The sequence below is a fragment of the Helianthus annuus genome, chromosome 15, assembly GCF_002127325.2.
Source record: "Helianthus annuus cultivar XRQ/B chromosome 15, HanXRQr2.0-SUNRISE, whole genome shotgun sequence".
Taxonomy (NCBI): Eukaryota; Viridiplantae; Streptophyta; class Magnoliopsida; order Asterales; family Asteraceae; genus Helianthus; species Helianthus annuus.
This window is the reverse complement of record NC_035447.2, coordinates 37,340,328-37,355,079: the sequence shown is the minus strand read 5'-3', so window position 1 is coordinate 37,355,079 and position 14,752 is coordinate 37,340,328. Positions and strand designations below refer to the sequence as shown.

The following is a 14,752-nucleotide window of genomic DNA, read 5'->3' as shown; positions in this document are numbered from 1 at the left end:
AATATGGATTTACATCCACTGCTCCTACTTTAAACCCGATGGGAGGTAACACTTTTAGTAATTCTCTTACAACTAACCACGGATTCATGCAGGATACAGGTATCAATCATGCCATGGCCAGAGAGTTGCAAAAACTAAAGGATATGATATCAAGTGTTCCAGGAGTGGTCAAACCCATCCCGGAGATTGCAGATGGAAGCCACAGGATATCTCGTTTTGCACCACCAATCTGTGATGCTGAGATACCCAAAAGATTCCATGTTCCGACTATGAAGCTGTATGATGGTTCGACGGATCCTGAGGAACACATAGCACAATACAGGGAAAGGATGGAGATCAATCCAATTCTAGAAAGGTTAAAGGAAGCATGCCTATGCAAGGGATTTGGATCCACTCTTACTGGATCAGCTCTCAAATGGCTGCTAAGTCTTCCCCCTTACTCTATTACCTCGTTTGCTAATCTAGTTAACTTATTCAATAATCAGTTTTCTTGTAGTAGAAAATTTGAATGTGTAACACCCCAAAAACCCGGTACTTAATTAAATTAAATAAAAATGAACAAAGTAACCTAATTAAGGGATTATGATAAAAGAATAGGGTAAGAATTTGAAGTAATGCTTAATTTAAATGCTTATCAAATTAGAAGGGGTTAATGTGTAAAATTTTTATAATTAAGGATTGATATTGGTAAACCCAAAAACACACTCTTGTGTGCGTAACTGGGATCGATCAAGGGCAGGGAAAAACAAGGGTTACCTTGTTCTTGCAAGAATTCAGCAATTGACAAGGAGAAATCAAGTTTAATTGCTGCATGTTCTAAAACTTCAAACATCTAAGCATATCTAGTAGATTGGTAAGTCGAATTTTTGAATTTGGTGAATTTTAGAGAAAGGGGTTTCGACCCGAACAAGATCCGTGGCATGATTTGTGTTGTTTAGATGATAAGGGCACTCCCTAGTGTAGGAATCATGCTCAATTTTAGTTAATTGAAAGAAACCCACTTGGTGGAATTGTGTCATGGTTAACAAGTATCATAGTGATTATGAATTCATGTATTCTTGTTATATGATCTTGTTTGAATTACTTGAATGCTAGATAATTTGATGTAGAGTAAAAAGTTTTAAGAAAATTGGTTGTATAATGATGTTATGTAGGTGAATTAGTAAACTATGCTTCAAATAATTGTACATTATGCTTATTTAGTGTAACGCACACAAGGTGTTTGATGAAATGCTTGAAAGAGCAATTATGTGTAATATAGAGGAATTAACGAAATGAAATCGGGGTACTAAAAGAATGAAATTATGTATTGGTATAGGCGTGAAGGAAGAAGGCTCAAGTGCTAAGAAAACGGAAGGTTCACAAGATCGAGGTATGATCCGTTCATACGAAAGTTTACTTTTTATTTATTTGTTAGTAATTATATTTAACGACCCTTGTTATGAGAATTATCCTATGTTATGTTTAATTTCAATGTTAGTAAAAGAATGGTAGATCCCTTGCGGATTCGTGTATGCTAAAGAAGGATTATGCTAAGTTATGCAAACCGACCGATCCTTACGACTAGGTCGAGTGAGGATATGAGACCATCCGACTAGAACGGGTGGTCATGTAAGCAAAATTGTATGCAAGAAGGTTCAATCCGTTATACGGATAGAACAAAAGATTTTAAGTTGAAAGCAAATAACCCGATATCATCGGATCGAATGCGAAATGCTTAAATCTCATTATGAGATCGTATGTCATACCCATTAAATGGGTAATCGAATGCGTAGAAGAAATGGACGTATATATATATATTGATTGTAATTACTATGTTGGTGTTGTGGACTAAATAAGCGCCTTTACTAACTTTTTAAAGTTGATGTTTAATGTAGGTAAATCCTCGACTTAGGCGATTGGACGACTTGGAACGTGCACACATGGTTTACGCCCGCTTCTCGCTTCCGTTGTTAAGCCCCTTTTTGGAATGGTTTAAGACTTGGTCTTATGTATTTAAGTCTAGTTAGTATGTTGTCATCTTTGTCGTAGGGTAAAAATTTGGTAGATGGAAATCATGTCGTGACCAATGTGAACTTGTTTGTTTGTTTTGGGTTTTTGTCAGAAATGTTTAATGTTTAAGTTTGGTTTGTAAAACAGGTGGTTAATGATGTCCAAACGAATAGGTCATGTCGAAATTTTCAAAAATATTTTCCTACTTATTTTTACGTATTTAATAGTAGGATTGGGGCGTAACAAGTTGGTATCAGAGCCTAGGTTTGAGGGATTCGAGCTGGAATAATAGCGCTTGAACTCAAACCAATGGCTCTCGCGAAGGTGTGCTCGTTCCGAGATCGTCAACGAGGTAAAGTTTTAAATATTTGTTTAGTATGAGTATGTATAATGCGTCACGAATGAGTTTTAAGATTGAGTATGCTAAGAAGTTATAAGATGGGTAAAATAAGAAACCCCTGGACCCGGGTAGCTGGAAATATACTCGGGAAATGGTCGGAAAAGCCTAAAATGAGTTCAGCATCGTTTCAGCAGAGGAGAGGCCGTCGCCGACGGGCCTCTGGCCGTCGCCGACGCCCCCCCAAGTGCCGACGCCTTACTTACCTGCTTACGGGTGAAGGTGGCCGACGCCACAATCCTGAACCCGTCGCCGACGGGAGACTAGGCCGTCGCCGACGGCTAGCGGAAGTCTGGTTTGCTGAAACTTTTCAATTGAAGTCCTTTTTCATATTTCGAGTTCCCGAATTAATTGAAAGCCTATTACCTTGTCGGGTAATGCCCATATAAGACCTATAAGGATAGATGTAACCACGGATAGAGGTTACAATCGAATGAAACCATAAAAGCCGAAAGTAATACGTCGAATGTTATGGACAAATGGAAGAAATCTTAAAAATGGATGAAGGCTTGAAATGTGAAAGTATAACAGAAATGAACCAAATGACATGAAATGGAATAAGTAAATGATGATTAATGAACAATGATATATACCGAAAGTTTGTGATTTGTATTAAACGAAGATATGCTATTGTATAGATGGCTGATGCAAGCAACGTTAATGATGATGACGATGTGGCTAGACAAGAAGCGTTCGAGAACAAAGTTACGGAAGTAGCGGAAGGGGTTATGCAAGCCAATCTTCCACGGTTGGCTCAGGAGGTAGAAAGCCGAGTTCTGGGGGTTGTGGATGCTATGATGACCAGTAAGATCGAGGAATTGAAAGAACTATTTGAGGGGTCTAGAAGTAAAAGTAAGGAACGACGATGCACGTATAAAGACTTTATGGCGTGCAATCCGGCAACGTATGATGGTAAAATTGATCCGATCGCATGCCAAAGATGGATTTCAAATATAGAAGCAGTGTTCATTCGAAGTCGTTGTGATAACGAAGATAAGGTGATGTTCGCCACCGGCCAACTCACTTTTCAGGCAAAAGATTGGTGGGATGCACACAGTAAAGAGATAGGTGAAGAGAGGCTCCAAACAATGACCTGGCAGGAGTTTAAGGATCCTTTCATGAAATATCACTGCCCTCAGTCAGCCATTGATAAGATTCAAGAGGATTTCTTACGCCTCCGACAGCGAAACGAGACGATAAATGAGATATCAAACATTTTCTTGGATAAGATGAAGTTTTGTGGAGAGTTTGTGCAAACTGAAAGGATGAAGATTAATCGCTTTTATGGCGTATTAAAGGCAGAATTTAGGGAGTTCATCACTCCCTCGAAGTGTGAGACTCTTGACGAGCTCATCAATCTAGCGCGGGATAGAGAAATCGAGATCAAGAGGCAAGAAGAGCGTGGAGAAAAGAGACCCAATGAAAAAGGTGGAAGTTCGACCCCGACCAAAAAGGGGAAGTATCAAGAGCAAGGAAGAAAGGATAAGTCGAAGAGTGGTATCACGCCGTGCAAGACTTGTGGAAAACTTCATACGGGGGAATGTTTGTTAGGCAAGAAAGGGTGTTACAAATGCGGTAAGGAGGGACACTCATCTTATCAATGTCCGGGTAGCCCGAAAACTTGTTTCAACTGTTTCGAAAAGGGGCACATCAAATCTGAGTGCCCGAAACTCCAGCAAGAGTCGAAGAAGGAAGATAAGAAACAAGAAGGTTCTAAGGCCAAGGGTAGAATGTACCAAATTACATCCGAAGAAGCCAAGTCTCTCCCGAATGTGATTTCAGGTATCTTTTTACTAAACTCCATACCGGTTTATGTTCTATTTGATACTGGAGCTACTATGTCGTTTATTTCGAATGAAATCATACAACATCCGTCCTTTAAGATCGAACGAATGCCAATGCCTTTAGAAGTAGAAATAGCCGATAGCAAGATGTATACGTTACATGAGGTGTGTAGAAATTGTAAATTCACTATAGAAGATGAAGAATTTGACATCGACCTGATACCCATGGTTTTGGGGAATTTAAAATGATCGTGGGGATGGATTGGTTGGCGCGACACCATGTGGAGATTAACTGTGAAACTAAAGTGATGGTTATTCAAGCTCCAAGTGGAAAACAATTAAGTATTCAAGGAGAAAGAAACGTGGAAGCCAAGTTGTGTACCTTGGTCCAAGCTTATAAGTACGTGCTTAACGGGAGTAGAGCATACTTAGCTTATGTAGGAGATGCCCGACAAACCCTCCCGAAGCTTGAAGACGTTGAGGTCGTGAACGAATTTCCGGATATATTTCCGGAAGAACTGCCGGGACTTCCTCCCGAAAAGGAGATAGAGTTTCGCATCGAATTAAATCCGGGTGCGAAGCCTGTTGCGAAGGCTCCCTATAGACTTGCCCCCACCGAGATGCGGGAATTAATGACACAATTGCAAGATCTTCTAGATAAGGGTTTCATACGCCCTAGTGTGTCGCCTTGGGGAGCACCCGTCCTTTTTGTTAAAAAGAAAGACGGGTCGATGCGCATGTGCATCGACTATAGAGAATTAAACAAACTAACCATAAAGAACCGCTACCCTTTACCTAGAATTGACGACCTTTTTGATCAATTACAAGGGGCGAGCTGGTTCTCCAAGATAGACCTGCGTTCGGGGTACCATCAAGTTAGAGTGCGGGAGGAGGATATTCCAAAGACTGCATTTAGAACCCGTTATGGGCACTATGAATTTTTAGTCATGTCCTTTGGATTGACGAACGCGCCGGCTGCGTTTATGGATCTTATGAACCGGGTGTGCCGACCCATGTTAGACAAATCGGTAATCGTGTTCATAGATGATATCTTAGTCTATTCGCGAAGCAAAGCTGAACATGCAATGCACTTGCGTGAAGTACTTGAAATTCCCCGCAAGGAGAAACTTTATGCAAAATTTTCAAAATGTGCCTTTTGGCTCAGAGAGGTGCAATTCCTGGGTCACGTGATCAATGCGAAAGGTGTTTTAGTTGATCCTTCAAAGATTGATGCTGTAATAAAGTGGGTCTCTCCGAAGAACCCGACAGAGATAAGAAGTTTTCTGGGCCTTGCCGGGTACTATAGAAGGTTCATACAGGATTTCTCGAAGATAGCTCTACCTCTAACCAGAATGACGAGAAAGAAAGAAAAATTTGTGTGGGGTGAGGAACAGGAAGAGGCTTTTCGTATATTAAAGGAGAAATTGTCGAGTCCTCCAGTCCTGACGTTGCCAGATGGAACTGAAGATTTGGTTGTTTATTCAGATGCTTCCCATCAGGGGTTAGGTTGTGTTTTGATGCAAAGGGGAAAGGTTATTGCTTATGCGTCGCGGCAACTAAAGCCTCACGAGGTGAACTACCCAACACACGATCTGGAATTGGCAGCAGTAGTGTTCGCCTTAAAGATCTGGAGACACTACTTATACGGTGCGAAATGTACAATTTATTCGGATCATAAGAGCCTCAAGTATTTCTTCGAACAAAAAGATTTGAATATGAGGCAACGAAGATGGCTAGAACTTATCAAAGATTATGATTGTGATATCCTCTATCACCCGGGGAAAGCAAATGTGGTAGCCGATGCGTTAAGCCGAAAAGAGTATCCGTCTCCTCTCCGTGTGAAGTCCATGAAGATGGTAGTTACGCCACGACTACTTGAAACGATACGGGAATCTCAAAGAAAGTCTCTTGGAGCAGAAGACTTAAGGAAAGAAAGATTAAAAGGTGTTATTGATAAATTAGAAGAAAATTCGACCGGGCTCAAGACGCAATTCGGCCGAATTTGGATACCCCGATTTTGTGAAGTTAAGGCCGCACTACTCGATGAAGCACATAAGTCACGATATTCGGTCCACCCTGGGGCTACAAAGATGTATCGAGATTTAAAAACCAACTATTGGTGGCCGGGCATGAAGCGCGATATCGTCAAGTATGTCGCAAAATGCTTAACGTGTTCTCAAGTGAAGGCAGAACACCAAAAGCCTTACGGAGAATCACAACCATTGGGAATACCGTTGTGGAAATGGGAAGAACTAACGATGGATTTGGTAACCAAGCTTCCAAGAACAAAAAAAAGGTATGATACAATATGGGTAATCGTAGATCGACTTACGAAAAGCGCCCACTTTCTACCCATTAATGAAGCTTATTCTTCCGAGAAAATGGCAGAAATCTACATGAATGAGGTCGTGTCTCGACACGGGGTGCCTGTGTCAATCATCTCGGATCGTGATACTAGATTTACCTCTCGTTACTGGCAAAGATTTCACGAAAGCGTGGGAACGAGGCTGCACATAAGTACCGCCTACCACCCTCAAACTGACGGTCAGTCAGAAAGAACCATTCAAACACTTATTGATATGTTGAGGGCGTGTGCCTTAGATTTTGGGGGAAACTGGGATGACCATTTACCACTAGTGGAATTTTCTTATAATAATAGTTACCACAGTGGCATTCAAATGGCACCATACGAATTACTATATGGGAGGAAGTGTAGAACTCCCGTATGTTGGGGTGAAGTGGGGCAAAGGGAGCTCGCGCCAAATGATTTAATAGCAATGACAAATGAGAAAATTGAATTGATTAGGGCACGTTTGAAGGCAGCCCAGGATCGACAAAAAGCTTATGGAGACAAAAGGAAGCGTCCTATCGAATTTCAAGTTGGAGATTTCGTTCTATTGAAGGTGTCACCATGGAAAGGCATAATCCGTTTTCGTAAACGGGGTAAATTAGGTCCTCGGTATATTGGGCCGTTTAAAATCTTGGCTCGTGTTGGAAGGGTTGCATATCGATTAGAATTACCGCCTACTTTAGACGGAATTCACAATACCTTCCACGTGTCGCAATTGAGAAAATGTCTTGCGGATGAAACCGCGTTAGTACCTCTCGATGACATTGAGTTGGACGAGGGGTTGAATTATATCGAAAGACCAATAGCCATCAAAGATGTCAAGTTGAAGGAGCTCCGCAACAAGACGGTCCGACAGGTGTTGGTACAATGGCAACACCGAAAGGGTTCAGAACTCACATGGGAGACGGAAGATGAGATGAGAAGACACTATCCCTTTCTTTTTGGTATGTGCACATTTAAGATTTATTATATATCCAGGTTTCGGGGACGAAACCTCTTTTAAGGGGGGTAGATTTGTAACACCCCAAAAACCCGGTACTTAATTAAATTAAATAAAAATGAACAAAGTAACCTAATTAAGGGATTATGATAAAAGAATAGGGTAAGAATTTGAAGTAATGCTTAATTTAAATGCTTATCAAATTAGAAGGGGTTAATGTGTAAAATTTTTATAATTAAGGATTGATATTGGTAAACCCAAAAACACACTCTTGTGTGCGTAACTGGGATCGATCAAGGGCAGGGAAAAACAAGGGTTACCTTGTTCTTGCAAGAATTCAGCAATTGACAAGGAGAAATCAAGTTTAATTGCTGCATGTTCTAAAACTTCAAACATCTAAGCATATCTAGTAGATTGGTAAGTCGAATTTTTGAATTTGGTGAATTTTAGAGAAAGGGGTTTCGACCCGAACAAGATCCGTGGCATGATTTGTGTTGTTTAGATGATAAGGGCACTCCCTAGTGTAGGAATCATGCTCAATTTTAGTTAACTGAAAGAAACCCACTTGGTGGAATTGTGTCATGGTTAACAAGTATCATAGTGATTATGAATTCATGTATTCTTGTTATATGATCTTGTTTGAATTACTTGAATGCTAGATAATTTGATGTAGAGTAAAAAGTTTTAAGAAAATTGGTTGTATAATGATGTTATGTAGGTGAATTAGTAAACTATGCTTCAAATAATTGTACATTATGCTTATTTAGTGTAACGCACACAAGGTGTTTGATGAAATGCTTGAAAGAGCAATTATGTGTAATATAGAGGAATTAACGAAATGAAATCGGGGTACTAAAAGAATGAAATTATGTATTGGTATAGGCGTGAAGGAAGAAGGCTCAAGTGCTAAGAAAACGGAAGGTTCACAAGATCGAGGTATGATCCGTTCATACGAAAGTTTACTTTTTATTTATTTGTTAGTAATTATATTTAACGACCCTTGTTATGAGAATTATCCTATGTTATGTTTAATTTCAATGTTAGTAAAAGAATGGTAGATCCCTTGCGGATTCGTGTATGCTAAAGAAGGATTATGCTAAGTTATGCAAACCGACCGATCCTTACGACTAGGTCGAGTGAGGATATGAGACCATCCGACTAGAACGGGTGGTCATGTAAGCAAAATTGTATGCAAGAAGGTTCAATCCGTTATACGGATAGAACAAAAGATTTTAAGTTGAAAGCAAATAACCCGATATCATCGGATCGAATGCGAAATGCTTAAATCTCATTATGAGATCGTATGTCATACCCATTAAATGGGTAATCGAATGCGTAGAAGAAATGGACGTATATATATATATTGATTGTAATTACTATGTTGGTGTTGTGGACTAAATAAGCGCCTTTACTAACTTTTTAAAGTTGATGTTTAATGTAGGTAAATCCTCGACTTAGGCGATTGGACGACTTGGAACGTGCACACATGGTTTACGCCCGCTTCTCGCTTCCGTTGTTAAGCCCCTTTTTGGAATGGTTTAAGACTTGGTCTTATGTATTTAAGTCTAGTTAGTATGTTGTCATCTTTGTCGTAGGGTAAAAATTTGGTAGATGGAAATCATGTCGTGACCAATGTGAACTTGTTTGTTTGTTTTGGGTTTTTGTCAGAAATGTTTAATGTTTAAGTTTGGTTTGTAAAACAGGTGGTTAATGATGTCCAAACGAATAGGTCATGTCGAAATTTTCAAAAATATTTTCCTACTTATTTTTACGTATTTAATAGTAGGATTGGGGCGTAACAGAATGGTTAACTAGTGATCTATATAGGATAACCCAGGGTCATAATGAATCATTAAGGGATTACATAACCAAATTTAGTAAAGAATCCTTAGACATTCCCAACTTGGATATAGCCACGGCTGTTGAGGCCTTCAAAATGGGATTGCTTAGGGATTCATTGTTCTATGATGATCTTGTTATGACACCATGCAGGAACCTAGATGAGGTAAGAACCCGGGCACTCAGGTTCATCCGGCTAGAGGATGACAAAAGGATCCAGGAGAGATTGGCAGGATCCTCAAAACAAGAAAAGCAAGGATCCTCATTCAAGAACAGCAAATTCAAATCCTATAACAGATCCGATAACCAGAACGTGCATGCTGTTGATCAAGAAGATGATGATGAGGATTATCCTCCAATTTCTGAATATTGTTTTTCAGTTGATAACAATGAACTAATCCTTGCGATGCAGAATCTAGGAGATAAAGCCAGATGGCCTAGAAAAAATGACAGACCGGCTGCAACCAAAGACAAATCAAAGTGGTGTGCATACCATGAGGATTTTGGGCATTTAACAGAGGAATGCATTGCATTAAGAAAGGAAATTGGATACTTATTGAGCAAGGGGCATTTAAAAGAATTGCTGGGTAGAAAAAAGTCAAGGACTCAGGATCCTGAAAGGATCCCTGAGAAAGCTCCAGCCCCTCCGGCAGATGCACAAGTGATAAACTTTATTTCTGGAGGATCAGACATCTGTGGTACATCCTTCTCAGCAGATAAAAGGCATGCAAAGGAAGCTAATATGGATAATGGAGAAAGACCTGTTCGAACATCAAGTGTCTCTGAAGGAAAAGTCATAACCTTTGATGAGGATGATCGTGTTGACATCCAGGATCCTCATCACGATGGTTTAGTTATTACTCTTTTTATTTCTAACCATTTTGTCCGCAGGATCCTTATTGACGGAGGAAGCTCAGTGAACATTATCCAACTGGATGTTCTAAAGAAAATGGGTATCCCTGAATCAGATATCATACCAAGATCCTCCGTGCTCGTGGGATTTAGTGGCGAAACCAAGAACACCCTGGGGGACATTAAACTCCCAATTTATGTTGAAGGATTACATAATTATCAAAAATTTTGTGTTATTGACTGTTTATCTTGTTGTAATGTTATCCTTGGCAGGCCCTGGATACACGATATGAAGGCAGTCCCATCTACCTACCATCAGTGTGTGAAACTCCCTAGTCCTTGGGGAATAGTCAAGATCGATAGTGATCAGCAGGAGGCTAAGGATTGCTACACCTCATCAATGAAACCAGCCTCAAAATCAAGGGAGCAATAGCAATCAAAGTATCCTCCAAGGGATGTCTTGGAGGCAAGAGAGCAGGATGTGGTAGAAATCCTCATGGATCCTGATGATCCTGAATCCAAAATCTATATCGGATCAGGGATCCTTGGTAAAATGAAAGAAGATCTAGTATCCTTCCTCAAAAGAAGAAAAACTACCTTTGCATGGAAGCATGAGGATATGACAGGTATATCTAAGGATATTATCACTCATAAACTTGGCATTGACAGGTCATTCAAACCGATCCATCAAAAAAGGAGGAAGTTTGCACCAGAAAGAAATGCCATTATCCAAGAAGAGGTAGAGAAATTGCTCCGGGCAGGTATGATTAGAGAGGTCAAGTATCCAAGATGGTTGGCCAATGTGGTTGTTGTTCAAAAGAAAAATGGAAAGTGGAGGGTATGTGTCGATTTTACTGATTTAAATAAGGCATGTCCCAAGGATCCTTTCCCATTACCCCACATTGACTCCATGGTGGATGCAACGGCGGATCATGAACTGTTGACTTTTATGGATGCTTCATCTGGATTCCAGCAAATTCAGATGGAACCATCTGATCAAGAGGATACGGCTTTTATGACTCCAACCGATATATATTGTTATATTGCTATGCCATTTGGATTAAGGAATGCAGGTGCAACATATCAAAGGCTGGTGAATATGATGTTCAAGGATCAGATTGGACAAACTATGGAGGTTTACATAGACGATATGGTGGTAAAGTCCATAAAAGCTGAGGATCACCTAAGAGACTTGGAGGAAGCATTTGATATCCTTGACAGATATAACATGAAACTTAATCCTTCAAAATGTCACTTTGGTGTTAAAGCAGGTAAATTCTTAGGATATATGGTGACCAAGAGAGGCATTGAAGCTAGCCCGGAACAAATCAAAGCCTTGGTGAACATCAAATCTCCCGCCAATGCTAAGGTTGTGCAAAGGCTAACAGGCAGGATAGCAGCTTTGAACAGATTTATATCCAAATCCTCGGAGAAGTGCAAAGAATTCTATGATATCCTAAGGAAGAACAAGAAATTTTAGTGGACTGAGAAGCATGAAAATTCCCTAAGAGCTCTCAAAGATTACCTATCCTCGGCCCCAGCCTTGATGAAACCAGAAAAAGGAGATGTGTTATCCTTATATCTTGCAGTATCCTCAAAAGCAGTAAGTACAGTCCTTGTTAAGGATCTTGAAGGTACACAACATCCTGTCTATTATGTAAGTAAGAGTTTACTTGATGCTGAATCCAGGTATTCACACCTTGAAAAGCTTATTCTTGCATTAATTATGGCATCTACTAAGTTGAGACATTATTTTGAAACTCATGTTATCGTCGTTAAAACTAATTTTCCAATTAAGAATGTCCTCAGGAAACCCGAGATGTCTAGAAGGATGGCTAAGTGGGCAGTGAAGCTGAGTGCCTATGATATAAGATATGAGCCTAGGACAGCCATCAAATCCCAAGCATTGGCCGACTTTGTGGCTGATTTCAGTAGTGATTTACAAAAGGAAGCCGAATTAGAAGTCCAGCAGCTGGAGGAAACCAAGGATCCTTGGATACTCTATACTGATGGATCCTCAAATGTCAAAGGCACAGGGCTTGGTATACTACTAAAATCGCCACAGGGGGACATAATACCCCACTCCATAGCTTGTGAGTTCCAAACCACTAACAATGAGGCTGAATATGAAGCCTTAATTGCTGGTTTACAAATTGCTAAGCATATGGGGATTAGGTACCTTGAGGTACATGTAGATTCATTATTAATTACAAATCATTTTAATGGATCCTATACTGTTAAAGGTGAAAAGCTAACCAAATATTTAGAGATAGTCAAAGAATTGGCACTCTCTTTTGTTTCCTTTAGTTTGACACAGGTACCAAGGGAAGAAAATACAGAAGCTGATGCATTGGCTAATTTAGGATCATCTTTGAAGATCCTGGAGGATATAAGTATCCCCATTATCCATATCTTGGCTCCTGCTATCGAGGATTATGTGGCTATGGAAATAGGGGAGGATTCTACAATTATCCCTAGTGAGGATACTCAATCTTATCCAGGATCAGGATCATTGATCTCACCAATCATGAGATACTTACAACACGGAGAGATTCCTATTGGAGAAAATCCTAGGGCTTTCAAAATTAAGGTATCTCAATTCACAATCTTAAATAATATGTTGTATAAGCGATCTCTTGCAGGACCATATTTAAGATGCATTGAGGATCCTGAAGTTCAAGAAGTTTTAAAAGACTTTCATGAAGGAGATTGTGGAAACCACACTGGGGGCAGGGCATTGTTCTCAAGGATCTTAAGGACAGGATACTATTGGCCAACCATGAAAAGAGATGCTGTGGAATATGCTAAGAAGTGTGATCCTTGTCAAAGACACAACAATATCCTTCATCAGCCGGCTGAATTTCTACATCCTATATCCTCCTCTTGGCCATTTATGAGATGGGGGATGGATATAGTTGGTAAGCTCCCTAAGGCACCTGGTGGGAAAGTGTTCATGCTTGCTATGACTGATTACTTCTCCAAGTGGATAGAGGCTGAAGCTTTTGCCCAAGTCAGAGAAAAGGAAGTTATATCCTTCATTAAAAGAAATATTATAACTAGATTTGGCATTCCTTCCGAAATTATATGTGATAATGGTTCCCAATTTATTGGGGGCAGAACCACTAACTTTTGTGACAGCTGGGGGATTAAGATGATAACATCAACACCAGTCCACCCACAAGCTAATGGTCAAGCAGAATCATCCAACAAGATCATCATCAACAATTTGAAGAAGAAACTTGGATCCAAGAAAGGGAAATGGGCAGAAGAATTACCTTATGTGCTTTGGGCTGATAGGACAACCCCTAAGAATGCTACTGGTCAAACACCATTCTCTTTGGTATTTGGGGCAGAATCAGTGATCCCAACAGAAATGGTAGTTCCAACTGCTAGAACAAGTACCCGTGATCCTGAGGAAAATGATGAGAACTTGGCTCAAGACCTGGATACTATTGAAGAAATCAGGGATCTAGCAAGGATAAGGATGGCCAGTTATCAACAAAGAATGGCTGGTGCTTACAACAAAAATGTCAGGATCAGGAAGTTTCAAGTTGGAGATATGGTATTGAGGAAAGCATTTCAGAATACCACAATTCTGCTGATGGAAAATTGGCACCAAAATGGGAAGGCCCTTATTTGATTGAAGCTGAAGCAGGAAAGGGGGCATATAGATTGCTGACCATGGAGGGTGATTTGTTACCAAGAGCTTGGAATGCTGTCCATTTGAAGATATTTCATGTGAGCAGGATCCTCCTGGCGCCTATGATCCTTACATTAGGGGTATCCTTGAAGGATCCTTAAAGCATCAATGATCCTTATTCTGGTAATGTCTTAATCTTGAACTATTTCATTTATTTATTTTTCTCATACAAGGATAAGGATCATGTGTCCTTCATCCTTCTCTCACAAGACTTTGAGTTTTGAAAGTTCAGGTATCCTTAGCATAATGTTGATTATCTACAGAAGCAATCCAGATCCTTGGGTTTAACCCCAGTTATTTGGGCTTGACCCCAGTTTCGCCTGTAGCGCATGATGATCCTGGTATAGTTCAAGGCATTGGGACCAGTACTCGCTTTAGGGGCTGATAATTCCATTGTACTGGCTATACCTAGGATCCTACGTATAATGGTAGACGTACCATACATCCGTTCCTAAGGTTTCTAACGTTTTCACGTTAGCTAAGGTTTTGGCATTTTCATGTCACTAAGTTTGGATAGTCGCCAGTTAGGGCCATACTCCAGTTTACACACGATCCTTGGGCTTATCCCCAGTTATCCTTGGGCTTGTCCCCATTTATCCTTGGGCTTGTCCCTAGTTATCCTTGGGCTTGTCCCCGGTTATCCTTGGGCTTGTCCCCGGTTATCCTTGGGCTTGTCCCCGGTTATCCTTGGGCTTTTACCCGGTTATCCTTGGGCTTGTCCCCAGTTGCTAACTCTTATTTTATTTTGGCTTAGTCCCAAGCTATGCTCTATTTCAGGTCTTTGAAGTTAAACAACTAAGGATCCTTAATCCTTATTTCTCTCTAAGGTTTATCTTATAGTTATCCTAATTATTGTTAGGATCCTAACTTGGATCCTCAGGTATGATCCTTAACTATT

At 40.2% G+C, this 14,752-nt stretch overlaps 1 protein-coding gene across 1 annotated transcript; it reads left to right on the top strand.

Moving 5' to 3' along the window:
- The first annotated feature begins 706 nt into the window (after positions 1-706).
- Positions 707-9,194, top strand: LOC110909589. The gene is made up of 5 exons (XM_035984296.1): positions 707-853; positions 1,319-1,372; positions 3,028-4,171; positions 8,346-8,399; positions 8,905-9,194. The coding sequence occupies exons 3-5, from the start codon at positions 3,028-3,030 to the stop codon at positions 8,919-8,921; spliced, it is 1,215 nt and encodes a 404-aa protein (XP_035840189.1). The 5' UTR covers positions 707-853; positions 1,319-1,372; the 3' UTR covers positions 8,922-9,194.
- Positions 9,195-14,752: the final 5,558 nt, after the last annotated feature.